The sequence below is a fragment of the Berghia stephanieae genome, chromosome 4 (assembly GCF_034508935.2).
Source record: "Berghia stephanieae isolate SIO BIC M18660-M18661 chromosome 4, UCSD_Bste_1.3, whole genome shotgun sequence".
NCBI classification, from domain to species: domain Eukaryota; kingdom Metazoa; phylum Mollusca; class Gastropoda; order Nudibranchia; family Aeolidiidae; genus Berghia; species Berghia stephanieae.
The window spans coordinates 72,414,492-72,440,020 of record NC_088363.1 but is presented as its reverse complement, the minus strand read 5'-3'; the positions used below and the strand labels follow the sequence as shown (position 1 = coordinate 72,440,020).

The window sequence follows — 25,529 nt, the reverse complement described above, 5'->3', positions numbered from 1 at the left end:
GGAGGAGGAAGAGGAGAAGAGGAGGATGAGGAAAAATAAGAACAAGACGAATAAGAAGAAATGTATTAACTATTAGAATTGATAAAATTAAATAAGTAACATCAAAGAACTTAATGACCCCATGCTTCTTAATAATATTTTTGGCAGTTATTCTTGGCAGTGAATGCGTTTGCGTCAGGAAATCTTCCGATTTTACTCACAAAAATATGTTATTTCCTCTTCTGCAGCTGTGCTGTAAACTCATAATTCCCTATTATTTGCACCCCCCCCCCTTTACATTGTATTATTTAAGGGCATAGAAAATAACCTCTTTATGAAAATGATCTATATAAAAACTGCATATAGAAATGCATATTATTCATGTTTCGACCTTGTGTATGTTTTCACAGCTTATTAATTGTCTCACCCTACCCCCCCCCCTCTCTCTCTCTCTCTCTCTCTCTCTCTCTCTCATAATATATTATATATTTATATTATATATATATATATTATATATATCTGTGGTATATTATTGTCATAAATAAGTCAGTGATGTTTGTAATCTGAATTATTTGTATATAGACTCTAACAGGTCTGTCTAGGCAATCATTCGGGTCATCAAGTTTCATATAATTCAACGTATTGTCACATCAATTCCCCTACTGATATAATACCGCGTTTAGTTTTTATCAAGTTCTACACACTACACATTCAATATGAATGTGCTCCAGATCTAGAGCAAGGATTAAAATAAGTGGGCATCTTTTTTTCTACTTCATTTATCTCTCGCGAAGTCTCATGTATGGGAGTTTTTACCAAGATGAGGATCATTTAAATCGATCGATATTTAAAGGACAAGTTTTCTTTTCAAATGTTTAAATGTTTTTCAAGAGTATGACATTTAACTGGTTAATTATTACCGAAAAGACACAAATGTTCAATTTCTAAAGATTGGGTAGAGTGCCAGAGTGAAAATCATCACACTTGAATTTCTCTGTCGTCAATCTGGAATTTAGAAATGAATTTGTGTCTTTATTGATTTTGTTGTTGGCTGAAGAAGGGTTTTGAACCCGAAACGTTCCGTATTGGGTATTTTGTTCTTTTTTTTAAAGCTGTTATAGTCATTTTTGTTTGTTACTTTTTTTTCAGTCCACAGCTTCTAGGAGCTTAGTATCACTTTGAATCACAGGAGGCACTCTGAAATGATTCTAAATCCCTATCCACCATCTCATTTATTTATGTTTATTGATTTATTGACTGATTGATCATTTTAAAAATGTATTTATTTATTCATTTATTTATTTATTTATATATCTATTTATTTAATTATTTATATTTATATTTATTTATTTATTTATTTATTTATTTATTCATTTAATCTATTTTATAATTTATTATTTTTCTATTTATCTATTTATCTATTTATTTACTATTTGTTTATTTAGTCATCGATCACCATTTCATGTTTTATATTCTGCCTTCCTTTTTTAGCGCTGAGATATACACCAAATTTCCAGACCAATAGTTGATATGTAGAGTGAAATGGATATTTTTTAAGACCAGGCAATTAAAAGTATCAGATATTGTTTTTCCTTTTATAGTTATTCAACAGTATATTTGACTTTGTATGTCATAATAGCAGTAAAAGTAAGGAAGAGGAAGAAAAATATATAAGAATATATTCAGAATATCTAGTTTGAGAAAACTGTATTTCAATTTATCATCAAATAAAAACGTGAGCTTTAATATAGCAATATCCACAAAACGTGCTCAAAGCGCTTTGGAAAGGGTTCTTGGCCAAGAGCAACACGTAACATGTAAAACGAAACAAGACGCCTGTTAGGCGATATTACAATTTTTCCGACCGAGACTATGCTGTTAGCGGTCAGGTACTCATTTTACGCTTGAATACGGTGAGAGAATGTGAGGAAAGAGCTTTTTCCAAGAACACAGCTATGTGCCGAGCGAGACTCGAACCCAGGACATTCCTATTCGAAAGCGAGTGTCATACTACTTGATGATATAGTCGCACACTGTAAGGAAGGTAGAGAAGATATAAATTCCCAGAAGAATTATAGATAAAAGAAAATAAATTATAGATGAATAATTAATTGATTCAAATCATAATTACACCGAACGCGTAATCATTCAACATGAAAGTAATTAAGATAACTAGATTTATTACCTGTTTAGAAAAGAAGGTTGGATAAGTGACAAGTATAAGTACAATAGAGTACACTTTTAACGAACACGCTAGAAACGAAATGATGGAAATAATAAAAGCATGTCTGTGCTCATTTTTTTTCTTCGCTTCTCATTTTCCCCTTACACGAAATACGACTGATAAATTGAATTATTTCTTTTGCCTGGGATTGTTCTTAAGCTCCGTGCTCTACTGTGGAGCTATGTATTTTCTTTTACTTACTTCCAATGCGCGTTGTCTCTGTCTGGGATCTCATCGAGAAATTTGATGGGGAAGATGATTAAAGAGATGAGTTCAAAGCCACCTGAAAAAAAGGATAGAGAAGAAAAAACAGGAGCGTATGCACTAAATTCAATATGTTCAAAGCGCTTCACAACAAACGGCAACACTTAACATGTAGAGCGAGACATGGCGCTTTTAATAAATATTTTGGCGCTACTTCATTTTCTTTTCATCTGAGTATGATAACATTGGGTGATTAAAAGAGTCTTTTCGAAACATTCCACATTTGCGCCATCAAAATCCGGACTCGGACTCGGAACCACCAGGTCAAAGGTCAAATGTCACACCAATAGACCGCAAAGCCTCTCACACACACACACACACACACACACACACACACACACACACACAAGACAACACAAAAACAAAACAAAACCTAACAAATAAAACAAACAAGAAAATAAAACATTAAAACAATTATCGTAAAGGAGAAACGTTCTCAATCCATAAGCCGATCACGGAATTCTTAGGTTTTCCGGCATTTTTTTAAAGCAGCAGTAAGCGTGGTCAGTGGCATAATGTGTGACAATAATCGCAAGCTCTGGCGTTGCGCCCTTGGTTATTGCACTTCACATACATTATCAATGTCAGATGAGATAGAGTATTCGTCTGTGGTAACGCCAGATAATTCAAATAAGAGTTATGTTTTTCATTAAAACTAACGGGCAGAGTTACACTGAGTGAAATGAAAACTATGTTCCCAATGGCCTGGAGTGATATGCATTTTGGCATCGATTACAACATCAAAAACAACAAAAGCAACACATACAACGACAACAGCATCACTGGCAACCCCGACCACACTTGTTGCTACTACTACTACTACTACTACTACTACTACTACTACTACTACTACTACTACTACTACTATACTACTACTACTAATATAATAATAATAATAATAATAATAATAATAATAATAATAATAATAATAATATACTATCATGTACTACTTGTCTTTTTCTCCCTCTCTTATTCTCTATTGACTTATTCATCATCTTGCATCTATACTTACATGCAACAAAGAAGAGAACAAGTCCTCCCCAATAAAGCTTGTACTTAACCCTAAAATTTTCGTTCTTCAAAGCTTGAGCAGTGACGATAATGGCAGTCAGTGTGACAGCCATTGATATCAGGCACAAAGACTTGCATCCATCAAGCCACTCTGGAAGAGGGGGGGGGGGGCAAAATGCAGTTGATTTACAGTGATAAATCATCGCTTCCAAACATGTCTATTTGAAATTTAAACTGATACTAATCTGCTAGAAGCTGTGGACTGTAAAAAGTAATAAACAAAGATGAATGTAACAGCTTTAAAAAAAAGAACAAAAATACCAAACACCGAACGGTTCGGGCTCAAAACCAACAGCGAAAACAATTATATTACTTTTTAAAAGAAAACAGAGAGAGAAATAGAAAGATTCTATGTTTGTTTTGTTTTGTTTTGTTTTTTCTTCTTATTTTATCTTTTTTTTAAAGCTGTTATATTCATTTTAGTTTACTACTTGTTACTATCTGAAATGTGTAGTTTTCAAGAGGGAAGGTTATACTAGCCTCTATCACTCATTCCATAATTTATCAATTTATTATCAACCGGTTTAGATAGTGCTTGAATTTGAGCTATGGCACTAAGCTTTCTTTGTAAGCAATTTTTATTGAATTTATAGATGCTTTGAAGTTCTGCAGCTTATAGCCAGAAGATTGTAGTTCAGAATAAGAAACGCTGTGTTTAACTTTGTGTATGTGGTGTTGTGTGTTTTTTAAAAATAGTATGTTTTTGTTTGTTTGCTTTGTTTTTAGATCGGTTCTAACAAGTTTGGAATGTTATTGGTATTCATATTTTGCAGTTATGACAATAATAACATCAAGGAATTTTTAGCTTTTTGGTTTCTTGCAAAATGAAATATATATGCCTCTGTTATAGATTTATTTTTTATTTTATGTTGTTTTTCTTTTTAATGCCTGAAATATCATTATGATGCAATTCCAGATTACTAGAAAGTAATACCGAAAAGAGAGTTAGCGATGGATTATAATTTAGTGTATTTAATCTTTTTAAATTCACTTTTGATTCAAAAGCAGAAATAAAAATTATCAGATTCATCAAAATGTTCAAGAATGAATAACATTGATGGACATGCTTGAAAACATTTATGTATTTAACTTAATTATCGATATATTTAAATACAATAACAATTACTACTGTATCTACATATATATATATATATATATATATATATATATATATATATATATATATATATGTATATATATACAAAACCGAACAGTCCTGTACCTGTCAGACATCGCAGGTTAAAAGTACAACCCCCCCCCCCCCCCCATCCCCATTAAAATAAACCACAACGCAACCATTCTCCATTTTATCTGTTTTGCCAAATGCTTGCTCTCCAATTTATTTTCAATTTTTACAGATGCACATGCTTAAAAATAATACCGCATCACTGTAGCAATCATATCACATAATAGTGCAAACACAACCTTGTTGAAAAAAAAATATTTTAAAAACCTAAAAGTGCACACGCATTCTCACTATTATTACTATAAAACAGTCTACAATCAAAACTGAAGGGGGAGGAATCATTTGAAAAAATAAATCACAATACAAAATTATAAGTTGTTGATAGTTGATAACCAAACTACACGACGTGTTCTTATTTACAGGTCTGATAACCCAAATTGTCATGGGCTCATTGTTGTGATGGAAATACCCTCAAACCAACACAAAATATTATCATTACAACAATTAAACAAGCCCATAATTAATCTCGGCTGTCAGACCTGCAAATATGTGTACGCAGACTTCACGCATACAACATAGACAAAATACAGTGGAAGTCAATGATTATTTTTCGTTTCAATATAAGATTCTTCAACTCCTGCATTTGATATTATTTCTTAGAGTTACCAATCTTATTATTATGTTATGCCCCGCCAATGACCTCACCTATAGATAGTTTGAAGTTGACGTCACTCAGGTCTTTGTTATTGCTTTTTGTCATCCGCGTTTATGAGTACTTCTCACTGTATCAACCAGACTATAAACGTTCAAGGTTACACATAGTTTGTGTGTTGGTCCGTTATACTTCCGGATAGCAATGTTGCGAGCTTCTTAGCCAAGCGCATACTATCTATACAGGGTGTCCATAAAGTCTTTCCCTGATTTCAAATGCTATTTATTATTCTAAAACCATTATAGATGATTACATCTGGTTTTCACCATCGTCTAAAGAAAAGTCATTCATTTATGCCTATAAGAAAAAAGAAAAAGACTAGAGCATTTTTATAGAGCAATATCCACTAAACGTTCTCAAAGTGCTTTTCAATGGATCCCCAACCAACAGCAACACGTAACATATAGGACGATACACGACGCCTATTAGGCGATATTACAATATTTTCCGACAGGGCAGAGACAACGCTGTTAACGGCCATGTACTCATTTTACACCTGAGTACGGTGGTGAGAGAATGTGAATAAAGAGCCTTTCCATGGACTCAACTATGCGCCGAGCAAAGCTCGAACCCAGGAAATGCCCATCCAAAAGCGGGTACCATATTACAAGACCACATAGCAGCACCATCAAAGCCATCAATCTTCAATACATCGATTATGTTATTAAACAGGGAAAGGCTTTATAGACGCCCTCTATTATTTCTTATCAAAATGTACTCATTTTTTGTTTTATTTACAATGATTGTTTATCGCATTTAACCATTTGACATTCAGAATAATCTATGAGGCCAGGATATCACTACTTTTTAAAATATATTATTAGTAAATCCGGATGACCGTCGGAGAAAAAAATTCTTGAGCTACGTATTTTTGACAAAGGATAATGTTTTTGCTATCACGCTTATAGAGGGAAAGAAATTGACTCTTTGTTATTGTTATTCAGTCAGCCATATTTATGAGAAGTTCTCAATATATAGTTAATCAGACTATAAACGTTTCAGACTACACATATTTTTGTGTTGGTACATTATATCCGGCTGGCGGATCCTGGAAGCTTTTAACTAAACGCAGAGCATTTCGGGTGACATTCTTCAAATTATTCTTGATTTGAATAGTCAGTTCACAAAAATAACAACAATAAGTGCACTACTCTTTCAATTGATAAACTTACAATGTGTTAAAGTAACATAGAAGCATACAAATTATTTAATTAAAGCATAACAAAATTAAAAACAAAAACTATAAAACAACGACCAAAAAAACAAAAACAAAAAACAACATAACAAAACAAAAATCATAAAACAGCATTGAATCTAAACAAACTATAGTCTACAGAAAGAATCGAAAATAAAGAGGCTCTCATTGTCCACTCATACTGGAAATAAAAATGTTGAGTAAATATATTATAAATTAAGGTCAAATAACATCTGATCTATATAGTTGTCTACTTAAGGATAAAAGCTTACCCATATCTGTGAACAAAACGAATTTGAAATTAGATTAATGATCACCACAAACATTATCACCACCATTGCTATCATTATCGTCATCATCATCATCATCATCATCATCATCATCATCATCATCATCATCATCATCATCATCATCATCATCATCATCATCATCATCATCATCATCATCATCATCATTATCACTTTCAGCATCCATCATCACTCCAATCAGGAGATTTCATCCAACACATCTCAGGGATACGAACCAGGCAGATAATATATTTCATAATATATAACTATCAATATATAAAAATAAAAATTACACAAACAAAAACATATGATAAAGGGAAAAAAAACTATTTCCGAATTATTTCTACATGATATGATATCACCCATTCATCTAAAATTTTATCACGAACGCACGTTTGCAATAATAATTCTGAGAAGAAAACAAATATCAAAAGCAAATGAAAAAAAATTCGTATATTTATCACAAAGGCAAATATATCTTAAGTGTCTATCTCGAATTAAAAAAAAAAAAGACCAAGGTAAACGACAAACCAGTTGCAGTGCTGGGCCTTAAAGTGAGTGACAGGGGCTAGGTTGCCAGCTCAAGGGGGAAAATAACAACAGCGGGTTCGAATCCTTGTCCACCTCATATAATTGTAATCCCTTATCACTCGACCATCAACAGATAGAATGCGCTTGGCCAAGGAGTTCACAACATTGCCATCCGGAAGTATAACGGACCAACACACAAACTCTGTATAACATGAACTTTTATAGATAGTATGCAGATGACGTCACTCAGGCCTTTGTTATTATTTTGCCATCCGCGTTTGTGGAGTTGTTCTCACTAAACTGTATCAACTGACTATAAACGTTCATGGTTACACAGAGTTTGTGTGTTGGTCCGTTATACTTCCGGATGGCAATGTTGTGAACTCCTTGGCCAAGCGCATTCTATCTATAGTCTGATTAATACAGTTTAGTGAGAACAACTCACAAACGCGGATGGCAAAAACAATAACAAAGGCCTGAGTGACGTCATCTGCATACTATCTATAGGGTATTGACTTGAAATTCGTCTCCTCAAACAGACGTGGACATAATAGCAGGCCTGATCACCGAAATCAATCATGGGCTTGATTAAACATTGTTTTTATGGACAAATTATGATTTTTTTAAAGGAAAATAATTTCTTGAGATGATTGAATATTTCGTAACTCTGGTGATAACATTCACTTAAAATAATATGACAAACCGGCTCAAAATGTACTAAGTCGGGGTGATATAGATACTGGAAATTGAATTTAACACGTTAACTGTCGTACTCTAGGAAGACACGTATTTTTTTTTTAAAAATTGGCCAGAAAACTCGTCCTTCAAATGATTTAATGGACTCTCATCATGGCAAAACTTTCAAACTTAGGACTTCGCGAAGTCCCAGGTTTGAGATGTTTTTTTTCCAAGATGAGGGTCATTGAAATCGATCGATATTTGAAGAACGAGTTTTCTGGCCAAATTTTCAAACATTTTTTTTTGTTTTTTTTCCAGAGTACAGCAGTTAACTGGTTAAATCTAACAATTTAATTGTTTAGTATCCGCATCATGCCCGTCACGTTACCAGATTGAAGCCATTGTTCACAAATTCACATTTAGAAATTTTCGCACGACATAATACCAGATTGAGGTGGTGGGTAACATTTTTTGTTCTGTTAAGAAGGAACGAAGTTGACGTCACTCATCTCTTTATTATTGTTATTAGACATCCATTTTGATGACAAGTTCTCACTAAATCCTATCAATCAAACTATAGATAGAATGCGCTTGGCCAAGGAGTTCACAACATTGCCATCCGGAAGTATAACGGACCAACACACAAACTCTGTGTAACCATGAACTTTTATAGTCTGGTTAATACAGTTTAGCGAGAACAACTCACAAACGCGGATGGCAAAAACAATAACAAAGGCCTGAGTGACGTCATCTTCGAACTATCTATAAACGTTCAAAATTAGATACACATAGTTTTGTGTTTTGGTACATTATACCCGGTGGCAGATGTGAGTATTTTACCTAAAAGCATATCATCAATTACCTCTCTGGATCCCCAATGTACAGTTGAGCTGATCGGATGTAACATAGGTGCATCTTTCCCATAGGCCTTCACGTTCGCCATTCGCCGTGAGCCAAGCTGTGGCAGCCACGGACAGCATCAACAAGAACATTCCGATGATTCCACACATAAGGCCTACAACCTGGAAAATTGTGGGAGATGACGTTGTGTTTAGGTTCGTCATTGTGATTGGTGGTGATGATGATGATGATGATGATGATGATGACGATGATGACGACGACGACGACAACGACGATTATGGGTGTTAGTGATTGTGGTAGTGATAATGATGATGATGATGACGACGACGACGACGATGATGATGATGATGATTGTTTACAGTCTAAGTCATAAATAAAGCTGAAATAAAATACATCTATGTCTACCTTTCGTAAGCATGTTTTAACACATTAAGTAAAAATAATTGAACTTTGAACCGTTCTATCACCACTATTTCCATACATTATAGTTTAACAAAAAGCTAGACACGTGAAAAACGCAAGACATTTAATAAGAACTGAATTATAAATGGGCTACACCCTGACCGATGATCTTGCAATTTCTGTTTGCTCCAGAGGATTTCAATTTATAATCACAATACTCGTATTTTTTTTACTTAAAGCATTAAACACACTAATTGTTTTTACCTTGATCACCCTGACCACCAAGACCGTTTCTATGACAACGGTGGGCGCCTTCTTGTCTCCGTCAGCTCCCATTTTTCAACTATCGGAAATTATAATCAGTGTCTGGTTACTCTGGTAGGAGGAAAATGGAATAATGATTATTATTATTTTGAGGAGGTGGAAATATATCATGACATAGATATAGCAGACGTTGACTCGACGTGTACTTATTAGCAGGTCTGATACCCCGAATTGTTTTGAGCCCGTTGTTGTATTGGAAAAATTCTCAAACCAACGCAAAATAGTATCCATTGCAGCAATGTTAAAACAAGCCCATAATTGGATCCGGTTATCAGACCTGCAATTGTGTGCATCTAGAATTGACTCATTGATTTGTTGCCAGTTTTAGACAGTAATAGAAGTGACCAGTTCTCGTCAAATTCACTTTTACAGATTAACAACGGTTTAGGTTCCACATTCCTACTATTGTCATTGTTTGGCAGAGCATGATGTCCTCAAAGTTAGGGAAGCTGCTGATAGCTCTCGTTGTCTTTGAGGTGAAACTAAACTTCAGACGTAAACAAAAAATAAAATAAGCCGCAGTAACAATGGCAACAGTGTCATCTTCCCTTTAAACATTTATGATGAGCATTTTGAAACACGATTTAAATACCTAAATGTACCGCCACCAGGGCTCATTTTTATTTAAGCGGACTAGCTTTAGTTCTTCACTAGTCTTGTAAATGACTTCCTAGTCTTAAGCCTGAGCGAAGCAAGTGACTTAAAAATCGAATTTTATCAACGTTTTCTAGTATCTGACTAGTTAGGCTCTTGCACAGAAGTGAGCGTTGTAAAAAAAAAGTCGAATAATTCGGCTATGTTGTGCTGGTAACATCAAGCTCTCTGGTACACGATAGCAGGTAAGGTACCAGTCTTCATGCTTTCAACACAAAAGATTTCCAACGAGGAAAATAGCAACACATCCGGGTTATAATTACATTTCGTTCCGTTTCATATATGAATTTACTTTTGCCAAAACCACATGATGAATCAAGTCAAGCGATATTGACTGTCGACTGTCAATTCTATATTTAGGTTAATGAAAGTTTCATTGAAACAAATTAAATTAAAAAAAAAACAAACAAACAAAAACAAAAAAACAAAAACAAAAACAAAAAACAAAACCTAAATAAAACAAAACAACAACAACAAGAAACAGAAAGTGTGTTCTGATGAATCACATTATTTATAATCGGTTTTTTGTTTGTTTAATTTGTTTTTGTTGGTCTTTGAAGTGAACCCTTCGACTTCGAGTCTCCGTTCACTCGCAACTCACGAGCCCGATTAAATCGGGTTTTTAAAAGTTGGTTTTGCTCTTGTCGGTGGTTTTTTGTATTTTTTTTTTTTTGTTGTGGCTTGAAATATATGCGCAACATAGAACAAACAATTTCAAGCCACAACAACAACAAAAACAAAAAAATATTTAAAATCCAACGACAAGAGTAGAACCCACCCACCAGAAAATGCAACTGCAGAAATAAGGAGCATTGCCCGTTAAACAATCAATGTTTAGAATCAAGTTTAATTTACCAAGCCACAGTCACCGAAACTAAAACAAAAAAGCAGGAAAAATATGTAGGACTAAAGGAAAATAGTTTCAAAACAAGATACAACCTCCACACCTCAAACTTTAGAAACACCAACAAAACAACGTCCACAAAACTGAGCGAACATATTTGGAAATTAAAAGACAACAAACTAGACCACAGAATTACATGGAAAATTATATCTAAAGCAACAGGATACACACCATCAATAAAATAATGCAGCTTATACCGAGAAGAAAAATATACTATAATCAAACACCCTCATGAAGCCACACTCAACACGAAAAATGAGATGTACAACAGCTGTCCACATAGAAGAAAACATCTACTAATCAACTACAAACCTTCGGAACCACTTCAACAAGCAACAACACACAACAAACCAAACACATGTAACACACAGTCGTGACGATGGCTGAAAGGCCTGAAACATCGATGTAGACTGACTCAAACATCGTGGTAAATACAATAATAATTGGCTCCATTGTTACATGTCAAGCACGATTCAATATATATATATATATATATATATATATATATATATATATATATATATATATATATATAATATATATGTGTGTGTGTGTGTGTGTGTATAATATATATATTATATATATATATATATATATATATATATATATATATATATATATATATATATATATATATTGCCTACGTATTGAAACTTCATAATCACTCGTTACTTTCATAATTTGCAGTTCACTCACATTTTGTTTCTAGCACACCATAATCACCCTAGTTGCACGGCACTTACTGACACTGGCCATGAGCAGTACAGATTATTAAGGTTCACTTGGATCATAGTTCATATTGATGGGTTACTATTGCCAGCACGTTATAAAAAATGAACATTTATATCTCGTTTCCACTGATACACAATGATCCATGAGCTTCACAATGCACCGCTTCATCAGCAGGCCATATGGAACCAAATGTTTATTACATACAATACAATTCGCCTGTTTAGCGTCCTTTATTAATAAAACAACTCTTACAACATCAGTGCGTCTTAGTTAAGTGAGTTAATGAATAATAAAATGCGTTAGTCCTTCGGAGCCATTGGACCCATAGAGCCGGAGTTTATCCCGGCTTTTACAGAGTGATACGGGCAATAGCAATTGCTTGTTATTCTTTGGATAGGACGCTAGTCTATCGCAAAGTACTTTCCGCCAAATCTAACAAACTCAGCTACCCCTTCACTGCTGGGTGGACAGGATGGTCAGAAAGAAACTCGCCTGCACCCGGGATCGATCTTGTTCGCTTTGCGTGTGAAGCGAGTGCGTTCCCTTGGGATTATTGTCATTCATCCGATCACTGACCGCGCTCAACATCGCTTGAAGTTATGACAAAAAGAGTCAGCGTTACAAAGACAGAGCCTCTGACGCCGCGGGTTCGTCGCGTTTTAGATAGGGTCCGACTTATGTCAGACTTTATTTTTATCTCCAGCAGGAGGAATGCTCGTTTTCAATAAGTTATTTTTCTAACAGATAAGTCGTGGTTCACGTCACAAGAGATCATTGTGTACGGGATACAATTTTGTTTTGCCAGCCATAACTGGTGAACGAACGACCGTCGCCTTCCTAAACTTAAGGCCTGATACTGACCCAAATATTACTTCACTAAATAAATTGATGATCACCAAACGAAAGTGAAAAGGGAGTTGTTGTCAAGGATATAGATAGTATGTGCTTGACTAAGAAGCTCAGATCATTGCCATCGGAAGTATAACGGACCACCACACAAGACTATGAGTAACCATGAACTTTTATAGATAGTATGCGCTTGGCTAAGAAGCTCATAACATTGCCATCCGGAAGTATAACGGACCAACACACAAAACTGTGTGTATCCATGAACGTTTATAGTCGGGTTAATCCAGTTCAGTGAGCATTATTCACAAACGCGGATGGCAAAAAACAATAACAACGGCCTGAATGACGTCATCTACGTTCTATCTATAGTCTGGTTCATTCAGTATGCTGAGAATTACTCATAAACGTGGATGGCAAAAAAAAAAACAATAGAGAAGACCTGAGTGATGTCATCTTCGTTCTATTTATATAATATGATTCCATTGGTTGAGCTATTGATTACAACTCACGATTATTTTTTTTCTGTGGTCTTTGTCTTGTTTGATGACGCTTTTATTTTGTTAGTATCAGCGTAGCCATCGTTAACTTATAGATAGAATGCGCTTGGCCAAGGAGTTCACAACATTGCCATCCGGAAGTATAACGGACCAACACATAAACTCTGTGTAACCATGAACTTTTATAGTCTGGTTAATACAGTTTAGTGAGAACAACTCACAAACGCGGATGGCAAAAACAATAACAAAGGCCTGAGTGACGTCATCTGCATACTATCTATAGATAGTATGCGCTTGGCTAAGAAGCTCATAACATTGCCATCCGGAAGTATAGCGGACCAACACACAAAACTGTGTGTATCCATGAACGTTTATAGTCGGGTTAATACAGTTCAGTGAGCATTACTCATAAACGCGGATGGCAAAAAACAATAACAAAGACCTGAGTGACGTCATCTTCGAACTATCTATAGCCTGACACTGACCAAAAATGACGTCAAAATGCCAGTCTTTGGCCACAAAAGAATACAAATCGTGAGTTGTATTCAATAGTTCAACCAATGGGACCACTTGTTTCCATTGGCACTACTAACGACAACTCACTAGGCGGTGCAAAAACCAAATAATGACGTCAAAATGCCAGTCTTTTTGGGTTTCAGTGCCAGGCAAAACTTATCGATGGCTACGGTAGCAGGCCGTAGCCATCGTTCAGGCCATGGGTTTACGAAGGCTCCGGCTGGATACAAATTTGCTTTGCCAGCCATAACTGGTGAGAGTTTGGCTCTGAAACTGTATCATCAATCTCATTGCGTCCTTCACAACAGATACTTGCTGTGTCTCTATGGATGTATCCATATGATAAAACTTGTTTAAAAAACAAAGAAACAAAACAAAACAAGAGGTCATTCAGATAACAGGATTTTCTTGCATGTGAGTTGGATATTCGACAGAAGAATAGGTCAAGCAAAGTCAGCACTCTAGAGCTTCAAATAAATAATGACAAACAAGAACGTTTCTCTTACAAGAGCAAATAACACAGTGACCTTATGTAAGGGGCCCATGGAGGCACACTGGCATTATTACATTTAATTAGAGAAATGATAAAATGTTCTTATCATGTCTTGTCCGTCTTGCTCTTTAATAAACTGACGCGGGGGTGGTGTTGGGGGAGGGGGTGAAGGGGGCATTGCTTCGAGCTATATTATAGCCTAAATTGCTCAATTTGCTGCGTTGCATTGCGTCTCATAGCGGGGCTATTCTTCTACGCAGACATGATTTCTCCATTGGGCGAATAAATAGAATAATTTTCTTACACGTGATCACACATACAAAAGTGCACAAAACAAGTAAAATCACACAATAAGGAATATTCTTTTCTTGCACAGTACCAGCCACCAAAGAATTCAAAGCACAAATATTTTAACCGACGTGTACTTATTTGCAGGTCTGATAACCCAAATTATTATGAGCTTGTTTTTGTAATGGAAATGCTCTCAAACCAACGCAAAATATTGTCCGGTCATCAGAACTGCCAGTAACTGCACCTGGTTATGACCCATTAAAACACAAAGCAAATGTGCAGGATGAAACCAAAAAAAACTCGTTTATGTCGGTCTCCTGGTCCGATAATCAACGACAAAATTTAACCTCAGTACGTTTGATAAAGAAGAATTCGCCGCTTAAGTCCATGCCATGGCTGCCACGCAATGTTGTCATTATTCGTAACACACACATACTCCCGTTTTATTGACCTATCATTATCATGCACAGCCATAGTAGATCATCGTTATAACAATAATGACATGTTTAGCACTAGAGAAAATATATTTGTCGTCCACATAATTACACGGGTGATTGTGATCAGTTGTTAAATAAAACGTTCTAATACGACATTGTCTGGTGGTCCAAGTTACAAGCGGAGGAATAAGCGAGGTGCTGTCGTGGGTGTCTATGATTATTATAAGGTCGTAATCCAAATGAATCCAATGGCCTGGGAACGAACCTATTCTGTGCGCCGTAGGCTGCCATGACAAGCCACGCAAACAACCTACACAAAACGGCCCATGTTTAATCTGGGGGTGAATAAGAATAACTTTAGGGTCCCTTATAAATGATATATATTATATTATGCCCTTCCGCCACGACATCATGTTAGATATTGTCGCCTATGCATTCTACGCAGGAATATAGATAATTCATCAAACAAGATGTCTGGTGTCAACAGGAATCGCCCATGTTGTCCAAATGAGCAAATTGGGGGTTAATAATCTTGCTCAAGGAAAAAAACGAAAGTGCACGAAGCGGGGCTCGAACCCGGGACCTTCCTGGTCACAATGCAATGCCTTAACCACTCGACTAGTTATAATATATATGATTGTAGTAATAAAACAAGTGAGTCAATATGATACTAATACCCAAGGCAAAAATAATCATATAATAAAGATTTGATCATATAATAATATAGTTACGTGAAAAGATAGAGGGAATGAAGTAGAAGGTAAGAATTTAAAAAAAAAAACAAACAAAAAAACCATATAAATTCATTTTATCTATTAACCAGCTAACTGCCGCACTCTGGAAAAACATGTCTTTAAAAATTTGACAAGAAAAATAGCCCTTCAAATCTCGAGAGGTCCCATTTTTGAGAAATGTTGTCAATGTGAGGGTCTTTAAATCGTTCAATATATGAAGGACGAGTTTTCTGGCCAAATTTTGGAATACTTGTCTTTCCAAAGGACGGCAGTTAACTGGTTAATCCCGTAATTTAATGAATCCCATGTAAATGGTTCTGGATTCATATTTCCTACACATCGTGGTGAAGATTGAGTTCCTAAATTTGGTATTGGCCATGTCATTTTATACTCTAACATGTCACTATTATCGAATTTTGAATTATGTTCAAGCCCGATGGTTTGTCTTAATTCCAACCTTTGAGGTCACAGCAGTAACCACTATAGAGGTAATCTTAGTAGTATATATCACTGAATTATTGATCTCTTTATTCTCGTGTATCAAATAGAAGAGAGGGCGGGGGATAGTACCAGAGGGGGGGGGGGGGGGGTGCACTTTGGCCAAACTTCAATAAAAAAAGGGGGGGGGGGGGTGCCCAATTTAACCAAAGAAGGGGGGGGGGGGATTCATATTCTGGGCATTTTCTAATTTAGGCGAGGCGAGATTTGATGTAGTGAAATGGATTTCTTACTGCTTAGTAAAATAACAGACCAGCTTAGAGAGTATCTTGCAACATACTTACATTGTTCTTTTATTTCGAGGTCACTTCTACATTTTATCGGGCTTTTTAAAAAATTATTATTATTATTATTATTATTATTATTATTATTATTATTATTATTATTATTATTATTATTATTATTATTATTATTATTATTATTATTTTGATTTGTTTGTTTTTGTTTTGTGTTGTTTTCCCTTTTGGTGAATTTTCACAGGCACATTTACGTGAGCTGAAAATTAATTAAAAGGGAGCAGGGGTGCGAATAAGTTTCGAGAGGGGAGAGGGGGGGGGGGAGTGCGAAAAACTCTGAAAAAATTACCATGGGCCATCAACGAAGGTTCTCCATCTTTTGCTGTCCTGTGCCATCACTTCCAAAACTCTCCATGTCTGTCCTTAACGCTGGGTATCTGCTTCTACATCTCTTCTTCATGTGTTTTTGTACGGCCCTTCTTTCGTTTGCTCTATGGATATCAGGACAAAGCTTGCCGGATGATGATTGTTGTCACTTTTCTAAGATTGTGATGAATCCAGATCCATTTTCTCTTCAACGTTGCTTTTTCAGTTGGTTGTTGGTTTGTTTTCTGCCACAGCTTGAAGTTGCTATTTTTTCTCCCAATGTACTTTTAAAATTTTTCGTAGACATGAATTGACAAAGGTTTGGATGTTGGTACTGACTGTTTTGATCGTCCTCCGTGTTTTTGAGCCGTACATCAAAATGGCTTTAATATTTGAATTGAAAACTCGGACTTTTGTACAAATTGTAATGATGTTAGATTTCCAAAAGTTTTTCAAAATGTTTAAAGCAGCCTTTCCTTTTTCTAATACGGGTCTTTGGATTTTCACATATGTCTCCATTAACACTGATAAGACAGTATGTGAAGTTGTCCACTTTCTACACGACTGTCTATATAGTTGAAAATTGTCTTTGTCTTCGGCGTCTTCATTTGATGTTCCTTTTTCATCGCAATATTTAACCCTTCGGGTTTGGGAGATGGTTCGAGTGAAATGGTAAAAATTTATTAATGGTTCGTCTATGAAATTATAGATGTAGGCGAGGATGAAATCTTCCAAACTAAAAACGACGAGTATGGCGAACGGAGGTTTGTATGTCATAGAACCAAACTAGAAATATAGCTTAGATTCTATCCTATAGACCACGAACAAATAGTGAATGGAACAATTGAGGGAGGGCAAAATACAATGACGTTATGAGAAAATCCTTTTGAGATAATTTGCTTTCCAATACGTCTGATTCGGTTGCCATACAAACAGAGGCCTCTGCGTGTGATGAACGTGACCAAAATCGAATAGGCGTCATTACACGAATGTGAATCCATTTTTCTATTCAATTTTAAGGAACATAATAATAACGACATGATGTGAGAGAGCAGAGTTGTTGTATATTATTGCATATCGAACTATATATATATACATATATATATATATATATATATATATATATATATATATATATATATATATATATATATATACAAGAAAATAACGAGCCCGGAAACAAATATCGATATATTATGATATTATATTTGCAAACGTGGTTATAAGATGAATGAGATATGACTGAATATGGATCTAAATCAATCTTTTTATTTGGGGGTATATAGAGTAAAAGGCTCTCTGTGGGATGTGAGAATATGAAATAAAAGCTGATGTTTATATTGATGCAAAGCGTATAGGTAAAATACTCACAAAATGCGCGTTCCAACAGACAAATCTGTGTGTAACTTTGGATCTTTATAGTCCGATTGGCATAATTTAGTGAGAAGTGATCACCAAAATGCCTGTCTAGAAACATAACAAAGAGGAGAGTGACGTCAACGTCATTCATTCTATATAGGGTGACTATCAAAAAATGAACCCAACAAATTGCACAACCCGGAAATGTATTCAAAATGACAATGACAAAACATACTGGAACATGAAATAACGAGTATGTCACCACATTGAATGGATCATTGATGTATTCTCTCCTGTTAGACGGTGTTACAATTATTTTTAAAAGAGACAACGATGTTACCAGCCATGCACTCAGTTTTCACCTCAGAATGGCGAGTAAATGTGGTCCAATGTCTCAACTTGGATATATATATATAGAAGGAACGAAATTAACGGCACTCAGTTCTTTGTTACTGTTTTTAGACAGCCATTTTTTATAAGTTCTCACTAAATTACATCAATCAGACTATAAACGTTTAAGGTTACACATAGTTTTGTGTGTTGGTACATTATATCCCGCTGGCGGATTTTGTGAGTATTTTAACTAAATGTAAAGCATCAATTACAAGTTGAATAATATAGAAGGAACGAATTTGACGACATTCAACTCTTTGTTATTGTTTTGAGCCAGCCATTTTAAGAGTAGTTCTCAATAAATTCTATCACTCAGACCATAACCGTTCAAGGTTGCACAAATAAGTTTGTGTGTTAGTACGTTATTCCGGCTGGCGGATGTTGTGAGCATTTTAGCTAAACGAAAAAGCATGAATAACGAGTTGAATAACAAACAACCAGGCCAGCAACAAGACTACAGAAATAAATGTGCTTAGTCATGTATTATTTATTTTATTTATTAATACACTTTATGTCAGAAAATCCTCGGAACTTGGAACAGTGCAGGTCACTGAGTAACATGAAGAATACGAGAGGCATTGCGTGGAAAATGCATAGAGCACGAAGTTATGTCTTCGTGATATTAATACTAATGTTTATTTATTAGATCCGTCATAATGATATACAACAACACATCTCTATTTCTACGGCCAATAATAGCCACATTGATAATTAGAAACAGCTGTAGGGCAAGGTATTATAGTTGGAGGTCCTGTGCCATGTTTTCAGGGCTGTAACACAGAGAATGTACGCGATTCTGCCAAAGGTTACGATGAATGTTATCCTTGGTTGTTAGTTATTACTGTGACATTTTCTCTTTCCGCTTTGATTTGGATGGGTACACACACGCCCACATGCAACACACAAATGTGCACGCACACACACACACATACGCACATATTATGTACATTGGGTGAGAGAGATAGAAATAGGTGGCAAATTATGTTGGTGGATCGTGTGAGGGTGAAAAATTGAGAAGTGGTGGTGCCTGTGTTGTATGTGTGTGTTTGTGTGTGTGTGTGTTTGTTTGTGTGTTCGTGCACGTTTATGTGTGTGTCAGGGTGTCTTGTTTCAACACTATTGATCCTCTGCGTTTAGATAAAATACCCATAACATCCGCCAGGCGGATGTCACATACCAACACAAAAACTATGCGTAACCTAAAATGTTTATAGTATATAGTCTAATTGATAGGATTTGGTGAGAACTAATCATTAAAATGACAGTCTAAAAACAATAGCAAAGAGCTGAGTGACGTCAGCTTCTTTCCTTCCATAAGAGAGGGTGATCGATCATCATCGATGGTGATATGATGGTGACGATGACGATGACGATGATGATGATGATGATGATGATGATGATGATGATGATGATTGTGGTGGTGGTGGTGGTGACGATGATGATGATGATGATGATGATGATGATGATGATGATGATGATGATGATGATGATGATGATGATGGTGATGATGATGGTGGTGGTGATGATGATGATGATGATGATGATGATGGTGGTGGTGGTGGAGATGACAACGACGATGATGAAGATGATGATGAGGAGGAGGAGGAGGAGGAGGAGGGGGAAGAGGAAAAAGTCATTAGGCCACACTACCTTTCCCAATTTCCTTGTTACCCATTACAGAAATCGCTGGCATCAACAAGTAATTAATAATCCTATCAGAGCTCAACATTTAAGTCAATTAAGTTTTCGGCTCAAAGCTAATAGATGTGTATGGTGGAATGAAATCTACAGATAAGGTTGATGCTTCTTGGACTAGAATCTCTGTTCTATAGATAGAATGCGCTTGGCCAAGGAGTTCACAACATTGCCATCCGGAAGTATAACGGACCAACACACAAACTCTGTGTAGCCATGAACTTTTATAGTCTGGTTAATACAGTTTAGTGAGAACAACTCACAAACGCGGATGGCAAAAACAATAACAAAGGCCTGAGTGACGTCATCTTCGAACTATCTCTTGATGCTATGCGTTTCGTTTTTTAAAAACTCATAACATCCACCACTCGGATACAGATTTTATGCGCTTGGCTAAGAAGCTCACAACATGGCTATCCGTTAGTATAACAGATCAACACACAAAACTGTGTGTACCCTTGAACGTTTATAGTCCATTAATACAGTTTAGTGAGAATTACTCATAAACGTGGATGGAAAAAAGCAATATCATGGTTACACATAGTTTTGTGTGTTGGTCCGTTATACTTCCGGATGGCAATGTTGTGAGCTTCTTAGCCAAGTGCATACTATCTATAAAGTATGTGTTACCTTAAACATTTTACTCTGATTAATTTAGTGAGAGCAATTCATAACAATGGGTTGCTAAAAACAATAACAAAGAGCTGAGTGACGTCAATTTGATTCCTTCTGTAATAATGTGGTTGACATGCTAGAAAGAAGGGAGATAACTGTAGCATTGCTAAGTGCGCTGAACAGAAAGCCACTTTGTTAAATATTATGCTAAACTAAAGCGCATTTTTTATTTTGAAGAGTGCATTTTAGAGTACAATTTTTCTGAGTAAACATTTCACCAATCATAAGACTAAGTTTAAAGAAGTTGCGGGTCAGAAAAAAAAATATTAATAGAAAAACGAGCCAGGTATTTTTGATTGTTAATTCAGTAAATAAATACCTTTTAAAATTTGAAATGACAAAATGTAAGCAACAATAGTCTGTTTTATCAAAGTTGATAATCATACTCCGACCAATACTATTTAACGGAATTCGCACAGAAAATTATTTTATGAGAAAAAACACAATATAATTAATACAACAACAACAACAATAATAATAATAATAATAATAATAATAATAATAATAATAATATAATAATAATAATAATAATAATAATAATAATAATAGTAATGATAATAATAATAATAATGATAATAATAATAATAATAATAATAATAATAATAATAATAATAATAATAATAGTAATAATAATAATGATAATAATAATAATTATATAATCATATTAATAATAATAATAATAATAATAATAATAATAATAATAATAATAATAATAATAATAATAATAATAATAATAATAATAATAATAATAATAATAAATGATACTCGTTGAGCGCTCTCCACGAACCAAGCATTGCAAAGCGCTTTGCAGTAAATTACAGGTAATGAATTCCGTTACGAACACAGGTATTTAAGGTAAACATAGAAACAAATAACATACTTGTTACTAAAATATTATAGTCGGCACATAATATTATTGTCATCAATATGACAACTCTTACCACAGGAAAACAAGTGTAGATGAAAGAAAAGAAGCACCAAAAAAAAAACAAAAAAACGATTGTTATGTTGCTGTACTCTGAAAAAAACAACATTTACTTTTCTTGTGGCATAAAACTCTGTTCCTGACCTATAGTTTTCTCCTTCGAGCACAATCTTACCGTACTCATGCGTAAAATGAGTACAGGACCAGTCACGCTGGTGTTGTCTCCGTCGATAAAAAAAAATCATTGTCGTCAAGTCTCGTCTTACGTATTCAATGTTGTTGTACGCTTGAAACCACTTGTATTGCGCATTGAGCACATACAAAGGAAATAAGAACTGTATAAAACAACACGATTATTCTTCGGGTTTTTTTTTCTTTTTTGTTTATTTTGGTGGAGTTTTTTTTTGTTTGTTTGTCATTTGTTTTGTTTTGTTTTTTGGGGGGTTTATTCTGGGGGGGGGGGGGGGTTGTTGTTGTTGTTTTGTTTCGATTGTTTTTTTTTTAATGTTAGGTTTTCATTCCCAAATAGGATTTGCTTTTCGAAGCCATATCATACTTCGTCACAGTATTGAGTAAAATGTGTTGTGGTCCTGTATTATGTACTATTTCATTTTATTTCTATTTCATAGATAAATCATTCCCTCACACACAAGGTAGACTATTCGTTCTCAAATTGAGTCTATGATGCAATATATATATATATATATATATATATATATATATATATATATATATATATATATATATATAATCTCGTACAAAGAGCTATTCCTACCATGTTGCTGATAGCAAAAAAAGAAAAAAAGAAAAAAGAAAAAAAGTAAGAGATAGCTACCTAGGTAGTTGTGTTGATAATGCTGATTCAACTCACCTAAACTGGTTACGTCAATTAGGCTCAATTAATTTGTCTCAGGTCTTAATCTAAATGTTCATAACACACCATTGATGTTACACGCTGGCATTAGAAATTAATTGTCGACGGCGCCAAAACCTGTTTGTTTTGTTCGTTCTCTCTCAGTTTTTACTTCTCCTCCTCTCTCTTATTTATTGTCTTTCGAAGCTTGAGTGAGTTTATTCATGATTCAGACGCGAGAAGAAAAAAAATGATAACTGCTAAACACTTCTGGGTTGGACATTTGAATGTGGCAATGCTATTTCAAAAGACTATAAATTGATCTGGCTTTTGAGTCGAGAGAGCAGGTAGTTAGTGATTTCTTCCTCGAATTCAACGGAACTACATGACGTAGGGGTGGGAGGGGGGGGGGTTCTCGATAGCTCAGTTGGTAGAGCACTCGCTTCACAAGCAAAGGGACCGGGATCGATCCCGGGTGCAGTCGAGATTTTTTTTTCTTATCCTCTTGTCCACCCAACAGTAGTTGGGTAACTGGGTCTGATAGATCTGGCGGAAAGTGCTTTGCGATAGACTAGCGTCCTATCCAAAGGGTAGCAAACAATTGTTACTGCCCGTTTCACGCTAGAGAAACCGGCATATGGCTCTGAAGGAGGACTTGACGCCTATATATCAAGCACGATGTTCATTGCGGATAATGGATCTTGAGTATATCCTATTTTCTTAAACTGACTACAAAAATTATTTGCCACATTTTTTAAGCGCCGGAGTACTTCATTCCTATAAAATATGTCTAAGTCGTTCCTCATCAGGAGGCCTGATAAAATTATAACTGCAACGGAACCGAACACAATGCTTTTTTGCACAAGTCTGATGTTCAAGCAATAGAGGCATTTGACTTTTCCTTCGCCTCTACCTGGACCCCCCCCCCCCCCCCTCCGATGTAGCTAAGTTGTTTTGTTTGTTTTTTTTTTTTAACTTTAAACATAGATCGATCAAAATCACCTGCAACCTGTCACAAAAAATTCTCAAAACTGAAACTTTATAGAGGACAAACATTTTTAAAAATCAAAAGAGAGGGGAGGAAAGAGAAAATGGAAATTTCAAGAGACAGAATCTAAACCGGAGAATTCACGATTGTAATATATTGCTGGTTCAAAAGATCAAAACAAAACAAAACAAAAACAAACAACCAAATAAAAGACAAACAAACACTCAAACGAACAAATAAAAAACAAAAACAAAACAAAAAACACCAGCCTGCTTAGATTTGTTTTGCGAAGATCGCCAACTCTAGTCTACAAGGGATTGATTAATGATTATGTTGTGGCCGTTCCAGCAAACCGCATGGTACAAATTAATGTTCAACAAAGTACAGATAGATAACATACAGTTCTTCTCTTGGTAGTGGGTTTTGCTTTGTACCAACATTCAAAGTGATGTGCTCATAGCAATCACAGTGTAGAGAGGGCATTGGATGTACTTAATCTATCTGTACCGTGAAAGCAGTTATCGGATAGCTACTTAATTAAGATGAGTCTAGAGTGGGTAGAGAGGGGGGGGGGGGGTGGGAGGGGGTAGCTACCTAATGGCTCTTGCCAAACATTTGAAATAAAATCTGCATTTAGCATGTGACCATCCAATTAAGCTATCTATGAAGATCTCTGCAGCTGGAATAATAAAAAAAAAAGAGTCATGAAGAGCCGTACGGTCTATGGAGTCGGAATTTATTGTGAAACGGAGTTGCATTTGCTGGTTACCCTTTTGATGAGATACGTCAGTCTATTGCAAAGTACGTTCCTTCAGATCTAACAAACCAAGCTGCCCATCAAATCACTACCGGGTCGACACGGAGGTAAGAAAAGAGAACTTGGACTCCATACGGGATCGTTACCGTAACCCCACATATTTGGGCATACAGTTAGACAGACAACTATCTCTGAACAAACACACTCAGAATGTAAAAATCACAGCCACAAAGAGACTCCAGTTACTAAAACGACTAGCCAGTACTAATTGGGGAGCAGACAAAAACTCGCTTCGACAACTCTATTTAGGCTATGTGCGTTCCGTCATGGACTACAATTTAGCCCTCCAAAATGTAGGTAGTAAAAACACACACAAAACCTTGGACAGAGTACAAAACCAAGCCCTTCGCTTCATCTCCGGTGCCCTGAGATCGACACCCACAGCAGCATGTGAAATACATACTAATGTGGAACCACTTGGACTTCGCAGAGAATCAGCAGTGCTTGAAATGGTTGAAAGATACAAACGAAAAGAGGAAAACCATCCAAACCGAATTCTGGCAGAGAAATGGAAACCAAGAACAAGATTAAAACAAAAATCCCTGCTACACATTGCTAACAACTTGAATGAAAGACACAGACTCCAGAAAACAGAGAAAAATCTATTTCAATCAGTCAAAAACCTCCATACGCCGAACTAAAACTTCCAAAAATAAAGACTAACCTCATAGAAGAAACAACAAGAAATAAAAACAAATCAGATATACAAACATTAGCAATGAAGACAATACAAGAATACCCAGACAACTGGATACATGTTTACACAGATGGATCTGCCCACAAAGGAACTAAAAATGCTGGGTATGGGTTTGTAGTAGAATACCCAGATAAAACCTGTGATAAAATCCACAATTCTTGCGGAAGCTCCTGCTCAAACTACGAGGCAGAGGCAGTTGCAATAGA

The 25,529-nt window shown here is 35.5% G+C and overlaps 1 protein-coding gene across 1 annotated transcript in view; it reads right to left on the bottom strand.

The window, feature by feature from the left end:
- The window catches only part of LOC144971175 (transmembrane protein 47-like), a 33,946-nt gene that overhangs the window by 3,650 nt on the left and 4,767 nt on the right, over window positions 1–25,529 (bottom strand). Inside the window, exons 2-5 of the mRNA XM_078911660.1 lie at window positions 9,655–9,765; window positions 8,990–9,149; window positions 3,480–3,629; window positions 2,405–2,486 (exon numbers count right to left, since the gene is read on the bottom strand). Of these exons, the coding sequence (XP_078767786.1) occupies window positions 2,405–2,486; window positions 3,480–3,629; window positions 8,990–9,149; window positions 9,655–9,726 (464 nt within the window). The 5' untranslated portion in view covers window positions 9,727–9,765. The remainder of the gene's footprint in view (window positions 1–2,404; window positions 2,487–3,479; window positions 3,630–8,989; window positions 9,150–9,654; window positions 9,766–25,529) is intronic.